Source organism: Calonectris borealis, chromosome 2 (genome assembly GCF_964195595.1).
Source record: "Calonectris borealis chromosome 2, bCalBor7.hap1.2, whole genome shotgun sequence".
Taxonomy (NCBI): Eukaryota; Metazoa; Chordata; class Aves; order Procellariiformes; family Procellariidae; genus Calonectris; species Calonectris borealis.
This window is the reverse complement of record NC_134313.1, coordinates 152,956,213-152,981,942: the sequence shown is the minus strand read 5'-3', so window position 1 is coordinate 152,981,942 and position 25,730 is coordinate 152,956,213. Positions and strand designations below refer to the sequence as shown.

General features: G+C 40.0%; 1 protein-coding gene across 12 annotated transcripts in view; it reads left to right on the top strand.

Annotated features, from left to right (window-relative positions):
* The window catches only part of ABI1 (abl interactor 1), an 82,996-nt gene extending 57,361 nt beyond the window's left edge, over positions 1-25,635 (top strand). For 2 of the 12 annotated variants that reach the window (XM_075143955.1, XM_075143948.1), the window contains 8 exons: positions 6,822-6,922; positions 10,368-10,508; positions 12,694-12,794; positions 13,962-14,042; positions 15,687-15,863; positions 18,712-18,798; positions 22,994-23,179; positions 24,878-25,635. In XM_075143955.1, the coding sequence (XP_075000056.1) occupies positions 6,822-6,922; positions 10,368-10,508; positions 12,694-12,794; positions 13,962-14,042; positions 15,687-15,863; positions 18,712-18,798; positions 22,994-23,179; positions 24,878-25,053 (1,050 nt within the window). In that variant the 3' untranslated portion in view covers positions 25,054-25,635. Of the gene's footprint in view, positions 1-6,078; positions 6,094-6,821; positions 6,923-10,367; positions 10,509-12,693; positions 12,795-13,961; positions 14,043-15,686; positions 15,864-18,711; positions 18,799-22,993; positions 23,180-24,877 lie in introns of all 12 variants that reach the window. The other 10 variants (XM_075143959.1, XM_075143958.1, XM_075143947.1 and 7 more) reach the window with 9 other exon arrangements.
* Positions 25,636-25,730: the final 95 nt, after the last annotated feature.

Sequence of the window (25,730 nt, the reverse complement as noted above, 5' to 3'; positions counted from 1 at the left end):
TGTTTTATGGAACTAATAGTTCTTCAAAACCAAACTTGAATTGTATATGAAGATTGATCACTTTTCAGCTTTGTTTTAAGAAAAATTCAGAATTCCATCACCATAAAACACTTGCATTTCAGTGCATTAAAACTGTAAGAGACTTTATAGCCCAGGAAGTCAAACAGTAGTTAAGCATTCAGAAATCTTCTCAAGCAAATGGAAGTTGAAAGGACTCCCTTAAAGTAGGGATTGGGCCAAAACTTATCAAATACTAAGCTTGGAGAAGGGAGCCTTGCTCTCACCCTTGTTATGCTTCTCAGCCTGCCCTGCTCGCCTGCAGCCCTCATGCTCACATCTGTGTCAGTACAAAACAAAAATGCAGATGAGGTGCTGATGTGAGGGTGGAAGGCTACCTAATAGTGCCTGCTTCCCCTTTAGGATAAGACCTTTTATGTCTTAGCTACTTGAGTATTAACTTTTAAATAATTCACTGCAACAAAAAGAGTGAGCCAGGTCTCCTGAACCTGAGCTTCTGCTGCCTTTGTCCCTTTATTAGCCTCACGCTTCAAAGGATGTAATTAATGTCATTTCATTAATGTCACATCATCTCTCTGGGGTCATGGCCAAACAGTAAATATTGCTGTAAGGTAGAGAACACTTCTCTGAGGAGAAAAGTAACTCTTCCTGTTGCCAACTCTAATGACTCTGTTGTGAGTGTTGATGCTGTGTGCTTTTCATAGGGCATTTGCTGCTGGAAATTCAGAAGTGTGCGAAGTGTCATCTGATACAATGTAGGTTTCAAGCCTTTCTGCTTGCAAAGAAAACTATGAGGTCTCTTTATTTTCTAATTTCTTAACTTCCTAATTTTGAAAAGAATTTTTTTTTATGTTAACCTTATTTTATTGTAGCTAGATTCAAAGTTACCAACTCAAAGAATTCAAAAAGCTTGACGTATTTAAAGGCAGGAATCTAGGTATCTTTCTCTGAACAAGACTACTGTGTGAATAATATTAAGTTTGTCTATCATCCACAAGCAGGTTTTTGTATGTTAATAGCAGTTTAATATGTAAAAACATTTTAAGGTTAAATGTGGCTTGAAAATTTTTGCCTGCTCAGTTTGGAAACTAAAAAAAAAAGAAGAAATAAGAAGCAATACTGACAAGCTACATCTGGTTACTGTTAAGAGAAGACTGTGTAATTACTAGGTTGCAAATAATACTGGGAGAGGTTATAGTTAAAAGATAAAGGTAAAATTTCACTGAAGAGAGACTTACCTACTCATGTTCAATTTTGAAAGAAAAATTGGTTTGGAACCTAAATTTTCTCAAAATAATCTGCCTTACAATAGACTATAAGGAAATAAAGAACAAAAAAAAGGCTTCTGACCCATTCTGTTAAGGAAGTTGAGACACAGGAATGATTTCTTTAAAACTGCACAGAACTAGTGGCAGTGTGTCTGATACCCACGTACAATCTGCCTTCTGAAAAACATCTTTGATTACACATTCTCCCTAAGTCCGTATCTTGATATCTGTAAGGAAACCATGTTCTAGACTTGGTGCTTTACTGTATACTTTCCTTAGGCATTCCATACCTTCACGTACAAGTACCCTTCGAGCTGCTTTTCCTGCTCTGACTGTGTCACCTTGTGGTACTCCAAAACTGCTTCACTGATGAGGCAGGAGGCAATCTTGTGCAAAAAATCTATGAGGATGCCTGTGGGGCAATTGAACTGCCTAGCTGCAGATACATAATAGCACTTGAAAAGGTCTTATGGCCTTTCTGTAGGCATGTCTTAGATAATTCTGCCTTGACTAATAAAGGAAATACCTTTTTAAGTAAAAGGGGAGGTTGACTAAAGAGTCATCAAGTGCAATCATGGTTTTTTTCTATTGCAGTTGATGGCTGTGATTACTGGTCAAAGGTAATGGATCTAAGTCTTGTTATTGCTTTTACACAGCATACGTATTGAAGTTCTGAGTTTGCCAAACACTTACTATTAATGCAGGTTAGACTGGTGCAGTAAACCTTTATTTCCATTGATCAGCATTTGTATTGGATGGTCTTTAATGTCGGTTTTCAGTGATCCTAGGTATGGTGGGATATAGAGTGAAACTGGCTCTTTAAATTCAGGAGTTGGAGAAATAGTGAGCGACATACAGCAAGGGAAGTACAACTGACCTGTGTAGAGATTTGAAGTTTCTGCAGTCTGAAATTGGAGAGTTCATAGCTGAAATGTTCAGGAGAAACTTGCTGGACATCAGTGTGATAAGTATTTCCTCCTGTGTGCAAGTGGCCTTTTGTATTTCTGTGCTTATAGATACATTTGCTCACATAAATTAGTTGTGTGTAATGTCCCTAGCCTAGTTTTCCAAACGCAGTTTATAACTCAAATAATAGCTTTCTGGTTCCCTGAATCATGACTAATGTTCCCCCATGACTTGTTACTTGGCTTGGAAACTATTAAAAACAGTTAATTAGATGGCTGCCTCCTGAGGCCAGCCAGCAGAGCCCTCAAATGTCTGGACATCCTTTGGCTATCAGTAGATACTTCTGATTGCCTCACACCCTACCCTTTCATGCTGTTCTTGATCTTGTCCTTTTGACCTCAGTTACAGAAACCTGCAGTACTGCCTTTGTCAGCAGGTATTTTTGTACTGTTTAGACTACCAGAACTGAGCATGCTGGAATTGCCAAAATAGTTGCCTTAAGCAAGTAAGCCTCTTAGTACTTACAGTCAATGCTCGACTGCCCCAAAACATTGCTTCTCCTGTTGAAACCCACAGCTAAAATTCTCAGTCCAGGTGCTCTGAATTCCTGGCATCAGTTACAGAAGCAGCCTCACTTTTGGCTTTGATAAATGCCTTGCATGGCTGTTGCAAACAGCTGTTTTTGCCCATTGCCTTAATTGCATTACTCCTTTCCAGCCCACTACTGGCTCTCAGTCCTTGGCCAACCTGCTCTCCCACACTGTCAAAACCCTGTGGATGTGCCACTGCCCTAGCTGTGATCTTCTAGAAATGCAGCGAGGTTGACTTCTATTTCTTGAACCTGAGATTGTGGTTTCTTTCTCTTAATTTTGTGACAAACCCTAAAACTTTATCCAGGACTGCCACATGCTTGGCGGATTTTCCCTGGAAAGGCAAAATTGTTGTGCTTGCTTCGTTAGAACATCTCTCTGCTATGATGCTTGCAGGAAACCCCAACCAATACTGCTGCTTACCATGCTGTCTTGTTTCTGGGAACATCCTAACCTGTCTAGTTCTCTGCCTCGGCATCACAAGCATCCCCATCAAGCCTACACACTGTGTTTTTGTTCTGATGTGTACGTCATCCAGGATGCTGGTATCTGGCTGAAAACTGTCTCTGGTGTGTACAGTAATACACTAGCGGGAAGAGAAGGGAGTTGTGATCCTTACAGCTTCTGCGGGAGTTCTCAGTGCTGCTGCTCTTCATTTGACTAAGCTTTTTTCCTTTTGCACCTCCTATCTCTTATTTTATAGATCCCTCTCAGAACAGTCTCTTCCCTCTTCAAGCTGTGAACCTTATGCGTGCTACTGCTTCTCTTCCTCATGCCAGGCATTTCCTTCCTTCCTGACTCTGACCTTTTCGGTACTGATCAGGCAGTTGGTGATGGTCGTGTTCTGCCAACGGGCTGGATGGCCTAGAGGCATTTGATGCTTGAACCTACATAAAACATGTACTTGCTTTTCCTTTTGGTTTTCTGCTGTCTTTTTTTCCATTTTTCTTAAAATCATAATGAGTCTAGACCCTGCTGCCTAAACTGTTCCCAGTTCCAAGCAATTTTTTTACTTGTTTAGAAAACACTACATTTGGTTTTCAGACCAAGAAATGCAGCAAAGTTGACCTCATAAGCTCAGCCAATAAATAGAAGAAAATGTCTCCTCCTCATTAATTAGCTTATTAACCATGATTAAGTAGCCATATGGTTCATCTCGCTTCAATTCATTTGCTTTCCTCCCTTACTTCTGTGTTCTGGATTAGGAGTTCCTCTCCCCTAAGAATCCTTGTTGCCTTTGTGTTCCTTCCTTCTGTGTTTTCCTGCCTGTATGAGTTGTTTATATTGACAGCAACAGAGACGACACATACAGAGCTTTTTACTTACAGAAAGCAGTATGACAACAGTTACTAATTCTTCTGCACAATAAAGTGTGTGTATCTGTCTGTATATTGTTTAACTGGTAGCAAAAGAGATCAAGCTCACCTGATAGGAATAAAGGTCAAGAGCTGTTGGTCTTCAGATACATGTTTAGTATGTTAAACAGTACTTAGCAGTAGAAAGGTTTGAAATAAGATGAAGATTCCTGAATCATTGTGAGATGTTGATATTCATATTGTTGCTGCAGCAGAGGCTGATTAAGGAGGAGGTGGAAAGACTCACCATAAGTGCTGAGTGACACTGCATAAGGGAAGGAGAGAGAGGAAGCTTTTTGGTTTTATATTTTTGAGGCAGGCAAATTTAGTAGTAGAGGCTGGGTAAGAAACCATGCCACCCTTCCTTTTAAGCCTTTAAAAGGTTTTTATCTATGGCTGCTGGGGAGGGACAAGACCAAGAGTTTCACTTTTTGGTCTCTTAACGAATTCCTTGTGTTATGCCATTGTCCTTGGCAACTGGTGAAGTAAGGGGAAGGGTCACATATTCCTGTGAGAGGGGAAAGCAAATTTCATTGCTACAAGCCTGTTTTAAAAATACAGTACTTGGGAGATTACCCTGGCATCCTGGAAACTGAGCCTTCGTGTTTATCCATGAAATAAGTATGTGGGGACAGAAGCGGTTTAAATGCCTTAATTCTGCCACTTTGCTGATGAACCTCTGCCTAGACTGGGAGTGAATAACTTCCAAATTTACTTACCACAGCTAAACTTTTTCAGTTGAATTTTGGAGCGGATTTTGTGTTTCTGTTCTTGTAATATGAATAACTTAAGGGCAGTGGCTCTCAACCTCTTTGGTTTGTAAACCCCAGCTGTTTTTCAGTGGTTTTGCAGCCCCTGTCAGAAATCTCACATATGCACATTGTTGTATAGCATGTTTTAATTATTTTTCTGAGTTCATGGATGCCTTTAAACTGGTCTATGTTTCGAGGAGGAGGAGAAGAAGGTGCAAAATGCAGTTTGAAAAGCTGTGCATTAGAAAGCTTGTTCTGGAAGTGCCAGTTTATTTCCAAACAACCGTCAAAAATAGCAGTGGGATTATTTTATGTTTTGGGGTTTTGTTTGCTTGTTTTTTGTAAATCAGTGAAACTAACCCTTTTACCCATTCAAAAACATAAGTCTCCTCCCCCTTCCCCCCTTCCCCCCCCCCCCCCGAACAAAATTAGAGAACCCAGCGTGAATTTATTTAAAATTTTACATTTGTTTTCCTTATGAGGCCAAGTTTTCATAATTTTTTTTTCCTCTGCAATCACAAAGGCTGTAAAAATGATATAGTGGAGTCATATAATGACTTGATTCTAAGAGCTAAAATTTCAGAATAACAATCGTTAGAGCACTGCCAACAGTTTTGAGCAGCCAGCACTGTGCTGGCTTGAATCAGATTTCAATCAATAAACCAGAGGTGAAAGGCGCTGCTGCTCATCCTGTTTGAGAACTCCCTTTTCTTTATTTACCATTCAATGCAGCAGCTAGGATTTCTTCAAAACACATGAAGGTTAAGTGTCAAAACAACAGGCAAGTCTATTCTGCGCCGTATAGCTGAAACTGGTTTTGTGAACAAATTCCTAAGTGCACGTTGCCACTGAAATAGCATCCATTTGTGTTTGGACTTGAATGGTCAGCAAAGGGCTTTTCAACCCCTTACTGCCGCTGAGGAGCCTGGCAAACAAATCTGGCAAAGCTTAGCCTAACTTAATTTTGACATAAGTGTTTTTCCTGTGGTCACTTAGTCAGGCACAGAACTTTCAATGACTAAGTGAGCCAGTGAAATCTCTGTTAGTGTACCGGGATGTAGCTAATTATCAGTAGACACAAATGATTTTTTTAAAAATGTGATTATCTGTAGTTTAACCTGTCCTATCAGTTGTGATGGATCTGCCATTAATTTCTACCTTTTTCCCCCCTTTTTTTGCCAACGTTAAGTGGCTAAAAGCCAAGGTAAGAAGTGTTATTTCTCCTTTGACCCACAGTGCCTCATGTGACTGATAGTAGAGGCTGCAGAGCCATTAAAACTGAAAACTAGCGCTCTCTTATGCTCTCCTCTGCTTTCCATAGGATATTTAGATTAAACATGCTATACTTGATTTTTTTTTTATTTACAGCGTTTAGCGTGTGTCAATGTATCTGCGATACATTGGCATCTGCATTTATACATAGATACATTAATTTCTCTAACACATGTAGTGCTTTGCTCTGAATTCAGTAGATGCCTTGATTCCCTTCACTTACATTTTTTGCAGGAGACTTCCCAGACAACCTGAATGACTCTGCTAGTCAAATAGCAGGGGCAAAATGAGAAATTCTGGGCCCGTGCTGACTGTATTGTACTGTCAGTGTTAAAGTTTGATTTAAATTATTAACACCCAGAGATGAACACAAATGTGACTTCCCTTTAAAGAAAAGAGGATATAAGAGATTTGTGCATGAACCTGTCAATTGCCTACCTTTCTGATGTCTTTTGTAAATTAATAGCAAAAATAACACTAAGCTTGTATTTAGACTCTTTGTATTTACTGGTGTCTGTCTTGCGTGTAGCTGAAAACTTGCTGTTTGACAGCTGTCTGGGAATTCTCACTTCATATTCTTACACTTTTTAAAAAAAAAAAAACTGTCAATAATAGAGCTGCTCTGTTATAAAAATAAAATCATGTTTTCCCTTATTTCAGCATGGAAATAACCAGCCTGCAAGAACTGGCACCTTATCAAGAACAAATCCGCCTACACAAAAACCACCAAGTCCTCCCATGTCAGGCCGGGGAACTCTGGGGTAAGAATGAAGACTGCTTGGTCCTGCCTGTGTAATAGAAAGTTTTAATTGTGCCGGTGTTGGTGTTTCTTAAAAACGTGAATAGATGGCAATTCTGATTGCATTTAGCAAAAAACACAATTACCTTTTCTGTATAAACCCTTTCAGGTGCACTGACTCTTAGTTTCATGATGGCCTTTTGAAAGAATGTTTTTTCATGGGGGATGGATTTCTTGCAGATATAGGTAAATGAGGCAGCTATTGTTCCTGATTTTTGGGGAGAAATCCCTAGTGACATAAAAGAATATCAATAAGGTTTTAACTTCAGTGGGGGAAAGACTTCATTGTTAAAGTTTTTGTCTACTCATTTCTCAATGTTGTAAGAAGCTATTGGTGCCATATTTGTTGCATTACCTAAGCAAAATTCGTGGCATTGTGAACACACTGGCAACATTGATTCTCGCAGCCTTGTGCATTTTTATTTTTATACGTAAATGAGGAAGGATTTTGCTATTCCTGAGTCACACTGTGACCAGAGTTCCCTGCCGTAGCATCTGTTTTGCTGCGCTGGACCTGTGGGGAGTGAAATTTGCTTATCTTGGTGTGCCAGCAAGTAGTTGTTGCTAGGGACCAAAACATTAATACTTGAGAAGCTCAGAGCATGTGCTATATGGTTTTGTCTGTGCAACATCTTCCAAAAGACATTCTAAACAAAACCTTCTACCTATTTGTCACTCTCAGTCTTTCCTTTATGCTATGAGGGACTGAGGCACTGTAAAGCTGGCTGGCATGGTTGTGTTGTTTTCTGGTATGTTGTCTGGGAGAGGTGGGGAGTTGGAAAAATGATGAATAACGAGACAGAACAGGATGGGGATGAGGAGCAATGGTCAAGGAAAATTAGGAGCAGCAACTCCTTTTTTTGAAGACTTAGTGATTTTTAATCCTGATTTGATGCTTTGCTGCTTCACGATGGCAGTGTTTGTTGTGTATTCTGCAGAGAAATTACCCTAGAGGTTTCCTCAGCATGTTTTATGAAAATTCCCATTGCTCAAGGGCATGTAATCAGTATTCCAATTGTTTCTCTTATCCCAGCTGAGAAAGAGTTGTTTATCAGCCCTGGGAAGCTGGGTAGCGCTTTCATGTTCTCTTGGACGTTTGCTAGTGAAACAGCAGCGTTGATGTACTGGTGAGCTGTGTCTCTCTAATGCTCTCCTCTGAACAAGCCGGAGCTGTTTGCTTGCCTTAGCTGATGCCTGATAAGGATTAATCAGCTGAACGTCATTTCCAGATGAGCTTGACAAGAGGCAGCAGTTGGCTGAGGGGGAGGAATAATGTGGGTTCATAACAGATTTCTATCTGCCCTTCTTGTTCAGGAAGTACAGCTCTTGTCTTGAGCAGCCGTGTTCTGCCAAAGCATGAAATATCATAGGCATGACTGTTTCCCTAATATATGCAGAAAAAATTGCTAGAAACCGCAAGGATCCTACTCTTCTCCCTTTGATCCAGAAAACAGAGATAAGCATGTAAAATCGGAACGAGCTTGGTGTGTAACACGGGCCTTTAAGTACGTGCTGCCTGTTGTGCAGCTTGTCCCTCCAAGGCAGGACTGTCTAAAGAAATATGGTGGGGAGGGAGTCCTGCACAGAAATCACTCAGGCTGAAAAGGGAAAGGGACTGCATGAAGCAGGGGTCTCTTCGCCGGACTAGGGAGAGACTGTGGAAAACCTTGGATGCTCATGTTGGAAGTACTGCAGGAGAACGAGTGAATTGCTGGAGCTGGATGGAGTGAGTAGTTGCAGTCATGCCTTGAGGGTCCAGGGGCAGAGCAAGGCCTTGAGCTCCCTGTAGCTCTTCCTGGTGGCAACAGGCATCAGCACTGCCCTGAAGCGTTGGGGGACAGCGAGGTGGGGAGCGCTGGGCAGAGTAAGGAAAGAGTGTTTTCCTCCTTTGTGTAAGGTTGGCAGAAAAGCAAAGGGAAGGATTGGACTTGAGTGATGGAACGAAATTATTTTTTACTTCTCTGGTGCTTAGGAGTTTGAGTTCTTCAGTGAAGCTGAACCAAGGAGAAACTGAGGCATGGCTGAACGTGAGGATGTAGTCAGGGTTTGCTTTTGACAGTGTTCTTAAATTGTACAGGCAAAATAAATAGTATTACAGGGCTGAGTAGTAGTTCCTATTGCCACTGCATTGCAAGATAGAATACTTTAAAACATTAGTTTTCAAGGTTATTTCTGTTGGAAGCACATTTAAAATCCTCCCTGCTTACTATTTTATTTGGTGGTATTTAGAGCTCTATCTCCTACAACTGGAATACAAAGTTTCTTTATTTTTCCCACGACTGATCTCTTTTGGCAGATCTATAGGTGGTGGCAGTCTGCATATTAAAATCATCTGGAGTTCTTTATATAGAAAAACTAATTTACAAACACCACAGTGCATGCAAACAATTACGGAATTTCCGCTTTTCTCTTTGAGATGTTTTAATAATAAAATGTTGTAGTTAAAATTTAGTACTGTTGCATTCCATATTGTAAAGAGGAAGTCAATAAGTTTCTTAAAATACCAGGAAGCCGTATAACTTACCAACTCGGTTATAAACAGTAATTGAAAAAATTATTAAATGCAGTAGTTTAGTATTTTTGGTTTTGCTTAGCTGGTGCATTGCCAAATTCCACGTCTTGCAAGGGATCTCTTAGTTACTGGTGAGAACTGAAGGGCTCTGCAATTCAGTACAATAAACGCACTGTTCTTAAGGCAGTAATGGGTCTGGTAAATAGATCTCGAAAGATCTGTGTTACATTTCTGACTTGGTGCAGTCTGCTAGGTGACCTTGGAAGTCTCTGGGCTTCACTTTCTTGGGCTGCAAAATGGAGACAATGAAGCTCATCAGTGAAGCACTTTAAGATCTGCTTAAGTGATACAAGATTGCTCGATTATTGCATGAAACAATGCTACTAGGAAGAGCACTGGTGATTGCAAATGTAACTTGTTTTGTGAATCTTTCAGCCTTACTCCTGTCTTAGTAAGTTGAATACCTTTAGCCAAGAACGCTTTTAGGACGGTTAAACATTCGGAGGGGAGGAGAAGGGGGGAAAGAGGAAATTGTTGCAGTGGAAGAGTTTGTCATGTGCAGCGTAGTGAAAGGTAACCCCAGAATATCACGCAGGTGTAACTATGGTATGTTATGTAGTTCAAAGAATATATTTTGGGTGGTAAATTTAGTTCGGGATTTTTTAATCAGTTTATGTGCTGTAGGCTAACTTCTATGGATCTATCTACATAAGAGCACTTTAGAGAGTTGAATGTGACCTGTCTACCCTGCCCAGTGGAATTTGTTTAATATACTGTGATTTGGGTCACTGTGCAGTGATCTCTCATGAAAACTTAAGAAAACAAATGGCTTCACTACTTCATTCATTTATCCTTTTGATCTTCTGATCCTTTATCTTTTTTTTTCCTTGACCAGACGAAATACTCCTTACAAAACCCTGGAGCCAGTCAAACCACCAACAGTCCCCAATGATTACATGACCAGTCCTGCCAGACTGGGCAGTCAGCACAGTCCGGGAAGGACGGCTTCCTTGAACCAGAGACCAAGAACACACAGGTAGAGCGTTTTCTCACTGTAACTCTTTCCTGCCTTGGCATGCTGATGCTTACTAAAGTCACAGAAAAGCTTTGAAGCTTTGTGCCTGTTGGCTTTTTGTTGCAAGGCAAAAGGTGAGTTATTCTACGACTCTGCATTAACAGAACTTCACTGTATTGTTGACTTCTCTAACACATAGAAGTGTCTTCGTACTCTATAGAAGCCTCATTGTATGTAGCAACTTACTTCCATAACCACACGCCTTGTTTTATATAATCAATTTATTTAGTTCTATGATATTTGTTTCCCAGGAATAAGCAAAACTTCAAAATTCATGCAGTTGCAAGGTAGGGTAGTGATGGGTACTAATGGGTTTAAAGCTGCGTTATTAACCTTAGCCTAAAATACACTTGGGCTTTTTTTTTGTTTGTTTTCAAGACCACTGATTGCAAAGGGAAATTTCTGTTGATTAGAAACACTGTGATGAAGGTAGTCTGAAAGAGCTGATTGCCTTCTTTTGGCTAAAACGTAATGCTCATAATCAGTGCTAGCATGATAGAAGTAGAAAATAAAACCTATTCACAGAGCAGGTATTGGCATCAGCCAGTTGCCCACATGCTTAAGGGCTTTGATGGAAGAGTAATGTGTGTTTTGGGTGAGAAGGGTGTTCTGAGTGTACCTTGGTTTGTTTTTTTTTTAATGTTTTTTTTTTCTCAAATTGCAAGACTAGATCTTTCTCTGAGCCTCTTGAGTGAGTTCAGTTTTTTCAATTTGATTTTTATCATAGGCTTCAAACTGCAGCGAAAAAACAGACGAAAGAATTCAATGTAGTTAGAAGTAAGATGTTAGCTTATTTTTTAGAAAGCTTCTTTCTTAAATTTTTTTTTTTTTAAACTCTCAGTAGGGAGTTAAATACTAACGGGGGTTGAGAGTGTGTTTTGGACGCAGTTGATCGTGAAATAACTTCTAAATCTGACTACAATGAAGATCTTGTTAATCTGTTTAGCTGGCTACTGTGAATGCTCCCTACTCTTGTCTCACAAGATCTTCTTTTATGTAGACTGCAGTTAGAAATTCAGCCGCAACCATGGTGACAAGATCAAGGTCTTCAGCAGACAGAACACTAATTTTGAAGGAATTATCTTGGCTTCCATTTCAGATCACTGATTTTCTTTTTTGTAACAGTGTTATTTTCTTAAGATATATTTGAATGATTTGCGCTTGACTCTTGACAGCACTGATTTGTAGCTACCCAGGAATGGTAAATAAACTATAACATTACTGAATACTCTTTAATTAGCATGGATGGGTTAAAGTGGTGTGTTGGCTTCAAAATATCTCGACTACTTAGTTCCCTTTATATTATCCATTTAATCCATGTAAATTCAAGCCTTGGCCTAAGGAGTGCTCTTGGATAAGAATAAGGGCAGATTCCGCCTGAATCTTGATTCTTTTTCAGCTCCCTCAATAAAAAGAAGTGTTACGGCCTCCAAAGGCATGTGTAGAAATGTTATCCAGTAGTTCACTAGAAGTATGTTCTGTAAAAATCTGTAGTGCTGGCCTCTAATTTGTATATTGTATAACGGTGCTTAGACAAATTGTGACCTGTCTGTACTGTTACCTTCCAGACTTAGAAACAAACTTCTCGTGCACAAAAAGCGTGTGCATGGGCAAGGGGGAGTGTTAGATATACAGAAAATTATCCACACCACACCATACCCCAATTGGTTTATTGTGGCTGTTCTCAGTTAAAAAGTTCTCAATCTAAACTTATGTTCTGCATAGAGGAAGTGTTCCTTCAGCTGACAGCATAAATATTCTTAAATAATTATTTATAGTTTAGGCATGAACTCTTCCAGCCCCAGCTTATTACTTTCAATTATTACAAGGCCTCTGAATTATTCCTGCAGTTGTTACTCCCTTGCCTAGAACTGGTATGGTTGCCTACCTTTCTATTTTCTAAAGCATTTAATTAGACATTTTATGCATAGTGATTTTATCAGCTTAGCTAATCCATTTATTAGGAGTGTAATGCATACAGGCTTGATTAGCTGGATGCAATTGTAGGTAGAGACAGAGGCATTTTATAGGGGATTTTTCAACTGTCTGTAATTGAATTAGGCTAGCAGAGCTCGCACAAGAAGTGTGACTGTTGATAGGCCTTTGTAGTAAATGCTGTGCTAATACTTGTGTTTTTCTTTTATAGTGGTAGTAGTGGAGGAAGTGGCAGTCGAGAGAATAGTGGAAGCAGCAGTATTGGCATTCCCATTGCCGTGCCTACACCTTCACCGCCAACCATTGGACCAGGTATGTGGGACTCTTCCCATGTTAACTTAAGGCTGTAATGTGAGTCACTTGTGTTTGCAGAGGGATTTTGACTGAATACGGTGGGGTAGAAACTGTCCTGAAGTACAATCCTAGTCAGGAAATCTCTTATGAGTGCTGAGGGACATCTGAAGTTTTAATTCTTTACCAAAAGCACTTGCAGAACAATCACTGATAGAATAACGGATGGTTAAAACACCTTTGTCGGTCCATGTTTTTACAAGATAATCAGGGCAGCGGGGATAGAAGGAGAGAGGTGTATCCTTTTAAAGCTTAAGTATATTTTTAAATGCCTATCTACAATTTGGCATTTCTGAATGCCCTGAGAAGCAGCAGCAACTATGTACATGTTTGTTGGGAAATGTTGTCTTCTGAAATAGCCTAACTTTACCATCTGCCAATGATGGTATGTACATGTTCTTTTTTTGATTAAATAAGTCTTTACTTCAAATGAAACGCAAAAGATGACCTATTAAAAAACTGCTAGTAGTAGAATTCAGGCTTACGCACCAGTGTTTATACTACGATTACAGTCTGAAGTTGCTAAGCTATGATGGAGATCATTGAGAGAGGCAGGAGAACTACTGTGTATAAGACAGCACAGCAGTAAAAGAGAACCGTGCAGGATCTCTCGGCATCAAAAGCATACTCCCTTGTCTTTAAGAATGATGAATGGTGAGAATGTGTAGGATCCTTCTTTATTATAAGCTGGCAGGATTATTATCTTGGTAATAAACCAACTTAGTCACTTGTTTACTATCTGTGTATTTTGTAAGCGCATAAAGCAAACTTGCACAAGAAAACAGTGGAGTTTTGGTGTAATGTATTGCACCTCTTAAATCTCTGTTCCTCAGATGACAAGTCTTCACTTTCTTACACACATGTAGGCTTTCCTTTCCTAGGTGTTTCTGATCCTGCAGTGGTACAAATAGGCATGAAATCCTACTATCATCTGGCATCCCATGAAAAATAATGGGAATAAAGATCTGCAGGTACAGAACCCTGTGTAGGATCAGGGCCTGAGTTTGTATCAGTTGACCAAAGTTGAATTTCTGTATTTATTTAGGAAGCCTATCAAGTGCCCGTGCTTTCTTATTTGTTTTTTTTCTAAATATATGGCCTAATTGGGAATATAAACTATTTTATTAGCACACATTTCTGTTCCTCCTCCTCCTGGAGCCCCGCCAGCACCACCACTGCCACCACCTCTCCCGATGGGCAGTCTGATAGGTGAGACTTGTGTCAATGCTGAAGTGATTGCAGTCACGCTGCATAATCAATAATCATCTCTTCCTAATGGACTTAGTGAGGGTGTTTTTTCTTCTGTAGTGGGGTCTACATGATTTTAGTATAAAAATCAGTTCTGGGATTTTTTGTTTGTTTGTTTGTTTTTAAACAAATCTAATCTCCACTAATTTCCTGTGGTTAAAGCCTCTGAAGGTAAATGCACAAGGTACGGGGAAAAGACTGCCAGTTGCTTGAAATCTCTGTTCCCAATAAAGCTAAGAGCCAATTAGTCTGATGTATAAGAACTCAAAATCAGCTTGAATATTGGTATTCTGCTGTATCACTCCTGCAGCTGAAACTAAGCCACAACAGTTGCACTCCGGCTTAAAAATGGTAGCTGATGTGTAGGGTGATGTATGTATTCTATCCTGTGGGCGTAAGGTGACTGAAAAGCAGAAGTGTCTGTCACAGTGGCTTGGGTTTGATTCTGTAATGCTGCAGGTGGGTGGCAAACTGGGAGACTTGAGGATACAAACTAACAGTTCTTGAAAAATTGCTTCAAGCATTACATATAGCTGTTAGGATGGGATCTAAAAGTAGTACTTTTCAAAACAGGCAGGAAAAAATAATCCCACCCTTTCCTATCACGGGCTGATGACAAAATTCATTGATTGTGTTACGAAACTAGCTTTGGAGGCTTTGACCCACATAACCCTTTGCACTTTCTCTTACTGGAGTGTTAAGCGAAAGTGACTTTAGATAGCATTACAGGACTGCAAACTTCTGATCGCACACTGTTTGTGTATATATATGTGTGTGTGTGCATTTTTGTATATATTTATATATATTTATATAAGATATATACATATGTATATAAAAGCACAAAACATTTTACTGCAAAGCAGGTTTTGCATTTAAAAATTGCATTGATCCATGTGACCTCAACGTGTGCAAGGTGTGATTCTTTATCTGTCAGAGGTTAATCCAAAAGAGAACTTAAATTGTTTTATTAACCTTGAAGTTTGTGCAGCAGGCATGTGGAAGGTAAAAATGGGTGTTCATCCTAAAGAATGAGTGACATGTCTTTCTGTCAGCTGGCATTGGTGATTCTGATTTGTTAGTGTAAATTCCATCAATATAAAAGCACAACTAGCAAATATGATTGATAAATGTGCCAAGTGTCTGAAGCTCATGACATTTGTTTTACTGTTTTGTTAGAGTGTCTTTTTATATTAGGTTGGAGATAAGTTCTGGTACACAATGGAAAACATTTGCTTTGGGCAGAATGTGGATTTTTTTTCTGTGTGCTTTTTAATAAAGGGTATTGCATGTAGAATAATTGAGATATGCTTAGGAGTTGGAAGCTGATTCAATTTTCCAGTCCAATCCAGTCTCTCAAAGTAGTTCTCAGCATTTCTCAAATGCCCTTTATATAAGTGTTGGTTTATGGCCTGTGTGTTTTTTCTCATTATTGATTATAACAGGGGTGTTTGTATTCTGTTAATCTCCTGTTACTGGCCTTAAATTATTGGACGCCTGTAATCAAGTGTTTCCCATGTTCTGGGCTTTTTTCTATTTTCTGCATTCTATCCCAAGTAATGCTCTGCTTAAGTCTTTTCCTTGGTTCCTCTGGCTAATGCTTTTCAGCTGCTCCGGGTTCAGCTCCTGGTTCCCAGTATGGCACAATGACCAGGCAAATCTCGCGACACAACTCTACCACTTCTTCAGCATCTTCTGGTGGATACAGACGGAATCCTTCTGTGACTGCCCCATTTTCTGCTCAACCTCATGTTAATGGCGGGCCTCTTTATTCTCAAAATTCAAGTAAGCTTCTGAGCTCTGAAATCACAAACTGTTTTGAGCAAAATTATTGTAAAAGCATGCATGGCATTTTAATTCATTTATGAAGAGCATCAATCAGATTACTGCTTTCTTTCCTAAAATAGAAGGAAAAACAAACAAGAAAAACCATATTGAAGTTGTACAGTGATTGCACTATATGCAATTATACTGTTTTCCCCTCTGACTTGTTTGCTATTACTCATGAGAAGAAATTATTATGATTGCCTATCTAATTATAGGCGCATTATACTTAGCATTTCAGGTGTGCTTGGAGAACATAAACTAAAACCAGATTTTTTTTGCAGGAGACCTAATATGGTGGTAGTACAGTTCCTCCACTACTGGGCTAGTGGCAAGAGAGTACTGTCAGAGCACAGTGCTCATGTAACAAACTTTTCCCATTGTACAGTTCCTCCCTGTCTCTGTCTCTTTCCTAAATCCTTTCCTGATTCCAAGTTTCTCCTTTGTTCTCGGTTTTAAGCTTGACTGTTAAAGAAGAGCTCAGTCTCTCTCTTTTTAGCAGACGACTCCTCTGTGCTTCCACAACAGTAGTAGTATAGATGGAGATGAATGAGGGAAGGGATGGATGCCATGGGCGAGTGAGCAGGTTTTAGTCAGCAGCATCCCTTCTACCTATCCAACAGGGCAAACAAGGTTCACTGCAGAAAGATCTGCAAAATAAGGATCTACTTGGGTGTTGGTAGAAAGCTGTTTCTATCAGGAAACTTTTCCTTGCCGTTTCCATAAATTTTGACCAGATACACATAGAGGAGTAATAGCCCTTTAATGGTTTCTGGTGGTGTTCTTCAGCGTGCCAACTTTTTAAACTTCAGAATTATATTTCTTTTAAAAAGAAATGTTGATGTTTGGGCTGAAGATCACTTTGGACCAGTATTTGCTGTTTTGTACTTACTCTTAAGGGAAGAATACATATAAAATGTTTGAGACACTGAAGTGAAGAGTTTTCTCTGTGGTTTAGCAGTATTACGTTTATCAGAAAGCATTTTTATATGCAGACACAGTACCTATCTATTTTTTTTTTCCAATCCTGATTTTCCTCCCACTCTCTCTCACCCATACTGGCCCTTCATTTTCCTCCACAGTCTCGTCCCCCAAATTAATTCATCATAACAACAGAAACTCCTTCCTCTTTGAACAGTTGTGTTCTGTTGAATAAAGAGGGCTTTACTTCTGGAAATAGTTCAGTTGTCTTAAATGCTGTGCACACAACAGTTTCTGAACATTTACATTTGTCCAAAGCAATTTTTTGCTCAAATGCAGGTGCTGTTCCTTAAGCTAGCTTCTCTGGTGTTTTCAAAATACTGATTGTCACCATTTTTAAACAGTATTTTGATGGGTGTGTTTTTCTACTTTAAACTGTTCTCCTCTGTTTCTATAACTGGTGATTTTTTTATTTTTTAATGCTACTGTCTTGACATTAAATCCAGGTCCCATGTTTCCTTAAGGTTTTACTTTTCATGCTAACAAATACTCTGTTTTTTCTTAGATGTTTACTTCAATTTTGTGAGAAACCTGTTTGTTCTCCCTCTTTTATTGATCATTTCTCCCATACAGTTTATTTGATTACTGGTTTTGTAATGAACTAAATGCTCCATTTTTATTCATCAAACATTAATCTTAGTTATGGCTTTATTTAAAACTGTTGCTTACTTGGAAGTACAGAACCTCTTTCAAATTTGGTTCCAACACGATTACCCTGCTGAATTCCCACCTTCACAGGAATTTCTCTGCTTCAGTGCAAGAGAAATTCCACTGAGAAGGGGCACGGTATAAACAAATGAGTTGATGTTTGGTTGGGTTTTTTCTTTTTCTTCTTTCCCCCTGCTTCATGGGGAGACATCCTGCTAGAGCTGATACTTTGAATGGCATGCCCTACTGCTACCATGCCTCTTTCCTACCTGTAGAGGGAAGAGTTGAACATCTCAGCTGTCAGCCCAGCATCTCTGAGCACTGGTGCTGTGTGTCTCGTATCTCATTACCCACCAAATAGGTACATACTTCAGAGAAGATGAGCTTGCAAGTGCTTCCTGGGGAGCTCTGTGCACTAGTGTAGCCAGTTGTAGCTGTTGAAGCCTTTGCCAGCCTCTTAGGTTGCCGAGTCCCTCTAACTACAGAAGAAATAATTTAAAATAAAGCTCCATTCTGCTCTAAACCCATCTGGTTTTCCTACCAACAAGCAACAAGGTCCCTTTTTCTATGTAAAACAAAAACATAGTAAGCCAACCCACTGCCTCCCTGCCCCAGAAGAACAAGAAAATTACGGGAGGTGCTCTCTGTATGAATATTAAGTATTGGTGTTGCAGCATTGTTTCCCTTGTAAAGTAGTTGTCTCTGCTCTGTGTCAGTGCTGCTTTGCTGCACTTGATGTAGTGCTCTACTCTTATTTTAGAGGAGACCAGAGTCCTGCGAAACATCACCTCTACTTCTAGTACTGTACTTTTAAAAGATAACTACTAAATTTGAGTAATCCTTATCTGGCAGCAAGACTAAAAGCTCTCCAAGTGAAGCGGAGCAAGTTACACGTGCACCCTGTAAACTTCCAGACACACAGCCTGCGCTCGGTTTTTTGTTCAGCTAAACACAGGGGCATGCTTTGCCTTTTGATCCTCGATTGGCTAACCACGAATTCAGCCTTGTTGGAAACATAAGCTTGAAGAAGGTTTTTCTGTGTGTGTGTTCTTGTTGTTCTTTACATACTTTGTTTTGTGGTCCTCGTTACTGACGGCTGCTTTTGTTTGTTTCCTTTTTTTTTTTCCTTCCCCCTTTGTCTGTTTGACTTTCCCCGATATGGTGTGTGTGTTGCTACCAGTTTCTATTGCTCCACCCCCTCCTCCTATGCCTCAGTTGACTCCACAGATACCTCTCACAGGCTTCGTGGCCAGGGTGCAGGAAAACAGTAAGTTTGGACAAGATGAGCTGTTAAAGGGTAGAGCCTACTTTCTTCTAGCATGCATGGCTGGCAAGTCAGACTCTATTTTGTTTCCTTTTCCAGAAGCTAATACCATCTTGCATTCTAGTGTCAATATGCTATTGGAGCTGAAGGGCACACTCGTCAATATTTTATAACGTGCATGATTATTACTGACCCATTTGAGTTCTGAACTGTAAATTTATTATAGAAATACAGTGTGAAATATGTGGCATCTGCTTGGTATGAATATAAAAATGTATCTTCATTTAAAATATTAATTTTATGTTGAATCATCCTGCCTGAGGCTTTTTCGCTAGGGATAATTGATTAGTTTTTATTAGAAAGGCTTATGTAGACTGTCAAAATATGTACTGTGTAGCCATTGACTCTAATACTGTAGTAGTTTTCAGGAAGCTGTACAGTCAGTTGAAATGTGCAGTCTTATGATCTAATGCTATTACAAAGGAGCTTGCAAGGTATTTCTCCTCTCCTCAGCCTTTCATTCTCCATTTCTTTGTGTTCTTTAGCCAGATTTCCCTACTGAGCTTCTTGCAGCATAGCTCTGCGTGTTAGGTTTGTGACAGATATGCTCCCTGGCTATGGTATGTGCTGCAAGGTGTTTTATACTGGTAACTCTGCTTTTACCATTACTGCTTGATTCATTTCAGGTGAGTGTTACTGTCCCAAATGCTAGCGCAGGTGTAAAGTCGTGATCCTGATCTGGGGACATCTTTGCTGTAGGAGTACATTGCAGTTCTTTAAACAACAGAATGAGTGCAATGTAGGTAGGGCGTGAATTAAGTATAACATGTTTTTAAAGTGTTTGGAAGCCATAGCGAAGTCTGCTAGGATCTGGGGGGCTACTACTACATAGTAGCTACATAGCTTCAGCATATATTTAGGGGCCCCCAGATCTGACTAGTGCTGCTGTTCAGCTTCCCATTAGAGCTTTTAATGTTCTGAGAATTCCTCTAGAGATACGAGGCATCTCTCCGGTTCTCATTCAAAAAGAAGGTATTTTGGTGTTGTGCTAGGTAAATAGTAAGAATCATGTTGATGTAGAATAGTATGCCACAAAATTGTGTTGACGAGCCTTTCCAAAAATCAAAGTGTAGAGGTAAACCTACTGAAGATGAAGGTTACAGAATGTCTTCACTTGCAGATAAACTTGAGAAAATTGACACCTGCTTCTGAATTGTGCCAAGTATTGTCCTCCTGGAGATAACACAGCCCTTGGGAGAGCAGAGGTGAAAGGGACAGACTTACTAGTGTGTGCAACAACAAAGTGCAAGCTGACTTGTGAATGAGATTGCAGCAAAAATAGCTGAAGCTTGAAATCTGGTCTTAGGAGTTGTTCTTTTTATTTTCTTTCTTTTAACAGTCTCTTGGGTTCGAAAGTTATATAACGAGTATGGCTTTGAGCTGCTGCTGCCTCATTTTGGAGGCAGGGGTGTGTGTGGCAGTCTACGCATACGCTCAGCAAAACTCGCTGTAGAGGCTGTTGTTGAGTTTCGGCATTGTGTGCTAGACTTTCATCTGCCTCATTTTCTGCAAGAAGTCTACGGGAGAGTGGAGTTAGGGAGGTATGTGGGTAGGCTTGTCTTTCTTATCATAAAGAGCTGTGGGTTTGGAAAGCAACATCCTCTGCTCTGTGGACTTCTTTCAGAAGACAAGGACAGAGGGCTTAAACTATGCAACGCCTATTCTTTTTTCCTGCGCCCTTGCCCAAACTGTGGGTATCTCCTTTAGAGAGGTTTCCGGTGTGTCCAGTGGCCAGGGAGAACTGATTGGATGTAAATTGCTGTACTATCATACCCAGTCCTTTCAAAAGGAGTCTGCTGGTCCCCATCTAAAGAACAGGGATGTGAATACATACAAGAGAAGATGTCTCAATTTGGAGCTGTATAAATACTGGTCCTTTTACCCTTTCTCATTTAGTGTGGTTTTCTGTATGCTTTTTTCCCCTCCCCCTAGCTATTCTAGAGTCTGCCTGTTTTAAATCCAGAACCAGGAAAAGTCTAGGTTAAAATCTACTTCCATGGGGTGGCACTTGTCTAATTTTCTGTTCCATTCTCTCCCCTTGTTTAAATGTGAAGTTGAATTGTTTTAAATGTTTCCCATAAAGCATGCAGTTTCTGCACTGCATCTCAGTTAGGGTATGTGTTGGCGCTTTCACATTTGCATTTCTTGCCCTCTTTTCTTCTTTTCAAATAAGCAACTTCATTGTTGAGTAAATACAACTTTTTGCATTTATTAAGGTAAGGATTTCTCAAGATCTCAAAGGATTGTTGTTTCAATACTGTTTTTTTTCCTGGCTGCAGACGGAAATTAAGGGGAGAAATACATTTGTGAAAGATGTGCCGAAACTACTGCACAAAACCAGTCCATTCATAAACAGTGTTGTCATGTGTCTGTGGTGGATTAACGAAGCCTGCCTGTGAGTGCTATTCAGTAACACGGGCAAGACTTAGCGTTCATTTGGCCAAAGACTTTGTTAGTCTGTCTCCAAGTGACATAAATGGGCTTCTGTATGGGAGAGGAATCACTAATACAGTGGCAGCCAGTCTTACCAGTCTTACCAATGGAGAGAGCTGTGGGGCATACAGCTCAGCTGGTGAAGTTGAAGGGTAGCTGGGCTCGCAGATGAAGAATAGCATTAGCTCTTCAAGGGGCAGAGAGCAGGCTGGGTGCCAGGGCTGAGGCAGCCTTTGCCCTAGCAGCTCCTGCTGGCTTCTGCCCCCTCGCAGCAGGAGGTTTGGCTTCCCCTATACCAGTGCAGCCAGTGTCACCCAGCTAGGACATGGGAGCTATGCTCAAGGCCCTGGTCAGGGGCATGTGGCTGAAGAGCAAAGGTTAGTGACTGCTGGAGTAGTGGCCAGGCGAAAGTAACGAGCATTAAAGCAAACAGAAACCCTATTTCTAATCTCCAGTGCCATTGTAACTAGCAGTAGCTAAAGTTTCACTCGGTGGTGTTCTTTCCTTCCCTGCAGCTTGGCTTTCTTATCAAAATTAATGTAGCGTGCTGGAGCTACATGTTCTGGAGCGCATGCCCAGCCTGATGGCTCCTTCCAGTCAAACCCTTTCTAAAGCAGTGGTTTTCAGCCTGTTTTCAATGTGCAGACTGCCAAATCTCTTGTAATTAAATCTGTATTGCTATATAACAAAGTTGAGTTTAGTGACAGTAGCTTTCTTTCAGTAACTTCTGGCTTCATAGTGCTTACACCTAGGTCTGTGTATAGTGGACCACAGTTCCCAAGGAATAGGATAAGTGACTTGATGCCTTGCATCTTTCATCTTTCTCCTTTGCTGCCAGCTGCTGTGAACGTTACTGAAAACTAATCTGATGAACTGATTTTAAGAGTGATTTGTACCATAATGCCTTTATCTTTTTCCCTTTCCCAAAGCAACTTGTAATTGTGCTGATTGGAGAATCTCAGGGCAGGGATTTGACATTTTGGATTATACGCTTAATTCCTTGAGCACTTTTTCCCCAAGAGCAGCAGCTGCCTGTTGTAGTCTTCCATTTATTAATTGAATCTTGGATATGTGCACAAACACAAGCTAGTGTGCAAGATAAGGATCAGTACAAAGCTTTTCTTCTGCAGAAGGATTACTTGGCTTTCTCTTACCTGGTTAAATCTTAAACACTAGTCTCTTCCCTTTTTTATGGTCCACACCAGATCTTTTTGTCCCCTTAATGCTAGCTCTGAGAGAAAAGGAGTCCAAGGAAGCAGTGTTCAGAAATAAATTAACATGACTGTTATAGACAAAGGATTTGTTAAGACATAATCAAGCTGCTGGTCCAGTCCAGAGGCCTGTTGCTGCCTGGCTCAGAGGGTGCCACTCGGAGTCCTCCCATAGCTAACCGCTGCAGCTAGCCCCTCAGCGCATGGACGTCGGAGCAGGAAGCTTTCCTCTCTGCTGGTGTTCAGCTTATGCCCTGCAGCATGTGCTTTGACTCTAGTAGCATTTATACATAGATTTGACCACTAATAACAAATGTAGTTGTACGTTGTAGCTGTTAATTCAAAGCCTCTGTTTCTAATCAGTGCATGGTATTATAGTGCATGCTATGTGTGTTGTCCCCCGACCCCTTTTATTTACAGTGTACAGCCTCAGGTTTGTTTGCATCTCCACACTGTTGATTTAAGAAAAAAAAATTATCTCCAAACGTTTCTAGTTGCTGATAGCCCGACTCCTCCCCCACCACCGCCTCCCGATGAGATGCCGATGTTTGATGACTCTCCTCCTCCTCCACCCCCACCCCCCGTGGATTATGAGGATGAGGAGGCTGCTGTTGTGCAGTACAGCGATCCCTATGCAGATGGAGATCCTGCTTGGGCACCTAAAAACTATATAGAGAAAGGTAAGAGAAGCGTTGCAATTCTTGTGTTACTGCAGTATCAGAGGATTAATGGTATCTGAAAGACGTGAAGGACTTAGCTTGGGTCTGATGAAAACAATCATTGTCCCTGCTAAGTCAGAACTCGAACTATTCATTTCTTGGTTTGTCTGTGGCTACACCTAATGTGATAAACTACAATCTTTCAGAAGAAGGATTATAAAATATCTTCAAGCATTCTAGAATGGATAAAAAAAAATCATTATGAGAAGCAGATGTAAATCGGATGGCTTTAGTCCTTGCTGAGCTGCTGGACTGTGTCTGTAGCTACTTCAGGATTGCTGGGCAATCATCTAGAAATAGTGTTGCAGAAAGACCAGAAAGTCCAAGCTCTATTTATCCCATCAAACTAGATAGGTAGAGTGGATCATTAGACTTTCAACTACAAAACGTAGTGAGGCTTCCTTGGATACTTATCAGTCACTCTAGATCTGCAGACTATAAAACTGTGCTTAGGTATGAACTTGTATAGCAAATATCTGGTCCCATGAATATTTGAGATGCCGATTTCCTGCCCGTAGAGTTGTCTGTGTTCTGACAATGACCATTTTGTCAACAGCAATGTTGCAAGTTTTCTCATGATCTGGCTGGTACTGCAGTGTGTATGAAATGGGGTAGGGTACCTGTGATACCTGTCTCAGCAGAACTGCTGTCCTCCATCTTCACTCCTAGCTGGACTGTGTGCAGGACACACCCATGGGATGAAAATAACTGATACACCGCATCCGTTACTTGCTAGGCATTAAGACATCAGATTTCTGAGAAAAAATATATATATGTAAAATAGTAGGTTCTTGGAATTCATAAAGCTATCAATTGCGTAAATCCATGTTAACTGTTTTGAAGGGTAAGGCTGTGATGTCCAAAGTTCGTGTATTCATAGTGGTAGTTTTTAATTCCAGTATTACTGGTGGCGACATTTACTTTCTTTAGAGAGATCTCTACTTTTTTAATTGCACACAGTGAGTTGGATGCTTGGTCAGTGTAATGTATTCACGAAGCAGGTACTTAAAAATAGCTGATGTTGCTGTAAATTTGCTTCTGCTTTTTCCTACAGTAACTTTTATACTTGCACTCATTGCAGCTCCTTGAAAAGTAATGCCAAAACTTCTTATCACATAGAAGCTGTGTAGCAAAGACCATCCATTTCTGTACAGTGGCTTTAAGCAGCTATGTTTACAAGATCATACACTGAAGTACACGCTATATAGCTGCAGGAGCCACAGCACAGAATTTTTTTTCTCTTGGTCCATCTCTACAGATTTTTTTTTTTTTTTAGGCTTTCTCTAATCAAGAGATCCCTATACAGGGATCTATATGCTTTTGAGGTAATCTGACCAGAAATGACTGCCACACTCAGGGAGCCAGTTATTTCATAGTTCAGCTTTTAAGTGTCCATATGCTCCGCTTCACTGTGTCACAGTCAACTGTACCTCTCTGTCAATAGTTTAACTGAGCGTTCAGCGTAGTCACCACCCACTTCTTACTGGTAGCTAATGTTGCAAGAAAATTGAAATTTCATTTTCTGAACTTAATGTTCAGAATTCATTACGGAAAATCCCAGGATAGCAAACTAGTCTTTTAAAAAATAATTGTACTTCAAAAAATGTTAATACTGGTGCTATTAATAAAATGCTAAATGTGTCCCTGTTCAATCCACAGTTGTTGCTATATATGACTATACAAAGGACAAAGACGATGAGCTGTCGTTTATGGAGGGTGCAATCATTTATGTGATAAAGAAGAATGATGACGGCTGGTATGAAGGAGTTTGCAATCGAGTAACTGGCTTGTTTCCTGGGAATTATGTTGAATCAATCATGCACTATGCCGATTAAAATCCTTTGCTTTTCAAAGTTGGGTCTTGTATTCAGTCATACCATGATTATTTACAAGGGGTAACTAAAAGCTAACAGAATTGTCTTAATACACTTTCAAAAAAAAAAAAATGTGCCCATTTCTTCAGGCCATACTGTTTTAATGGTATGATTGAATGTCCATCTCTCTAAGTCTTTGGAGACAGTATGTCTTACCTGATGGCAATTTGTAAAACAAGCAACTGTCTATAACTGGTTATACTTATTACTTCTGCATTGTTAATTTTATGACCAGCCTAAATATTCTGGGGAAGTAGGGTATAATATTTAATGAACCATGATCAGATTGTGCCATTACATTTTTCAGTACAGCATGGTAACTAACACTACGTTAGACTAACATATTAAAATCTGGATGAGAAGTTTAATGTTAGTGCTGGTCATATTACTTTTTGTTTAGACTCTTTGCTCATTCTTGAACTATATTTGTTTAAAGCATGCATACAAACTTATGTATTGAAATATACTTTTTTAAAAATCCAAGATGCTTCCAATTGTTGTAATCTTTACCTGGAGTATTCTCACTAAAGTCTATTACAATGAGTTGTTTGGGTCTAAGGTGTCCATGTGAATCAAAAAATGGGTGGTCTTATGTATGTGTAATTTGTACCCAAGTTTTTTTAATGAGTAAATTTACA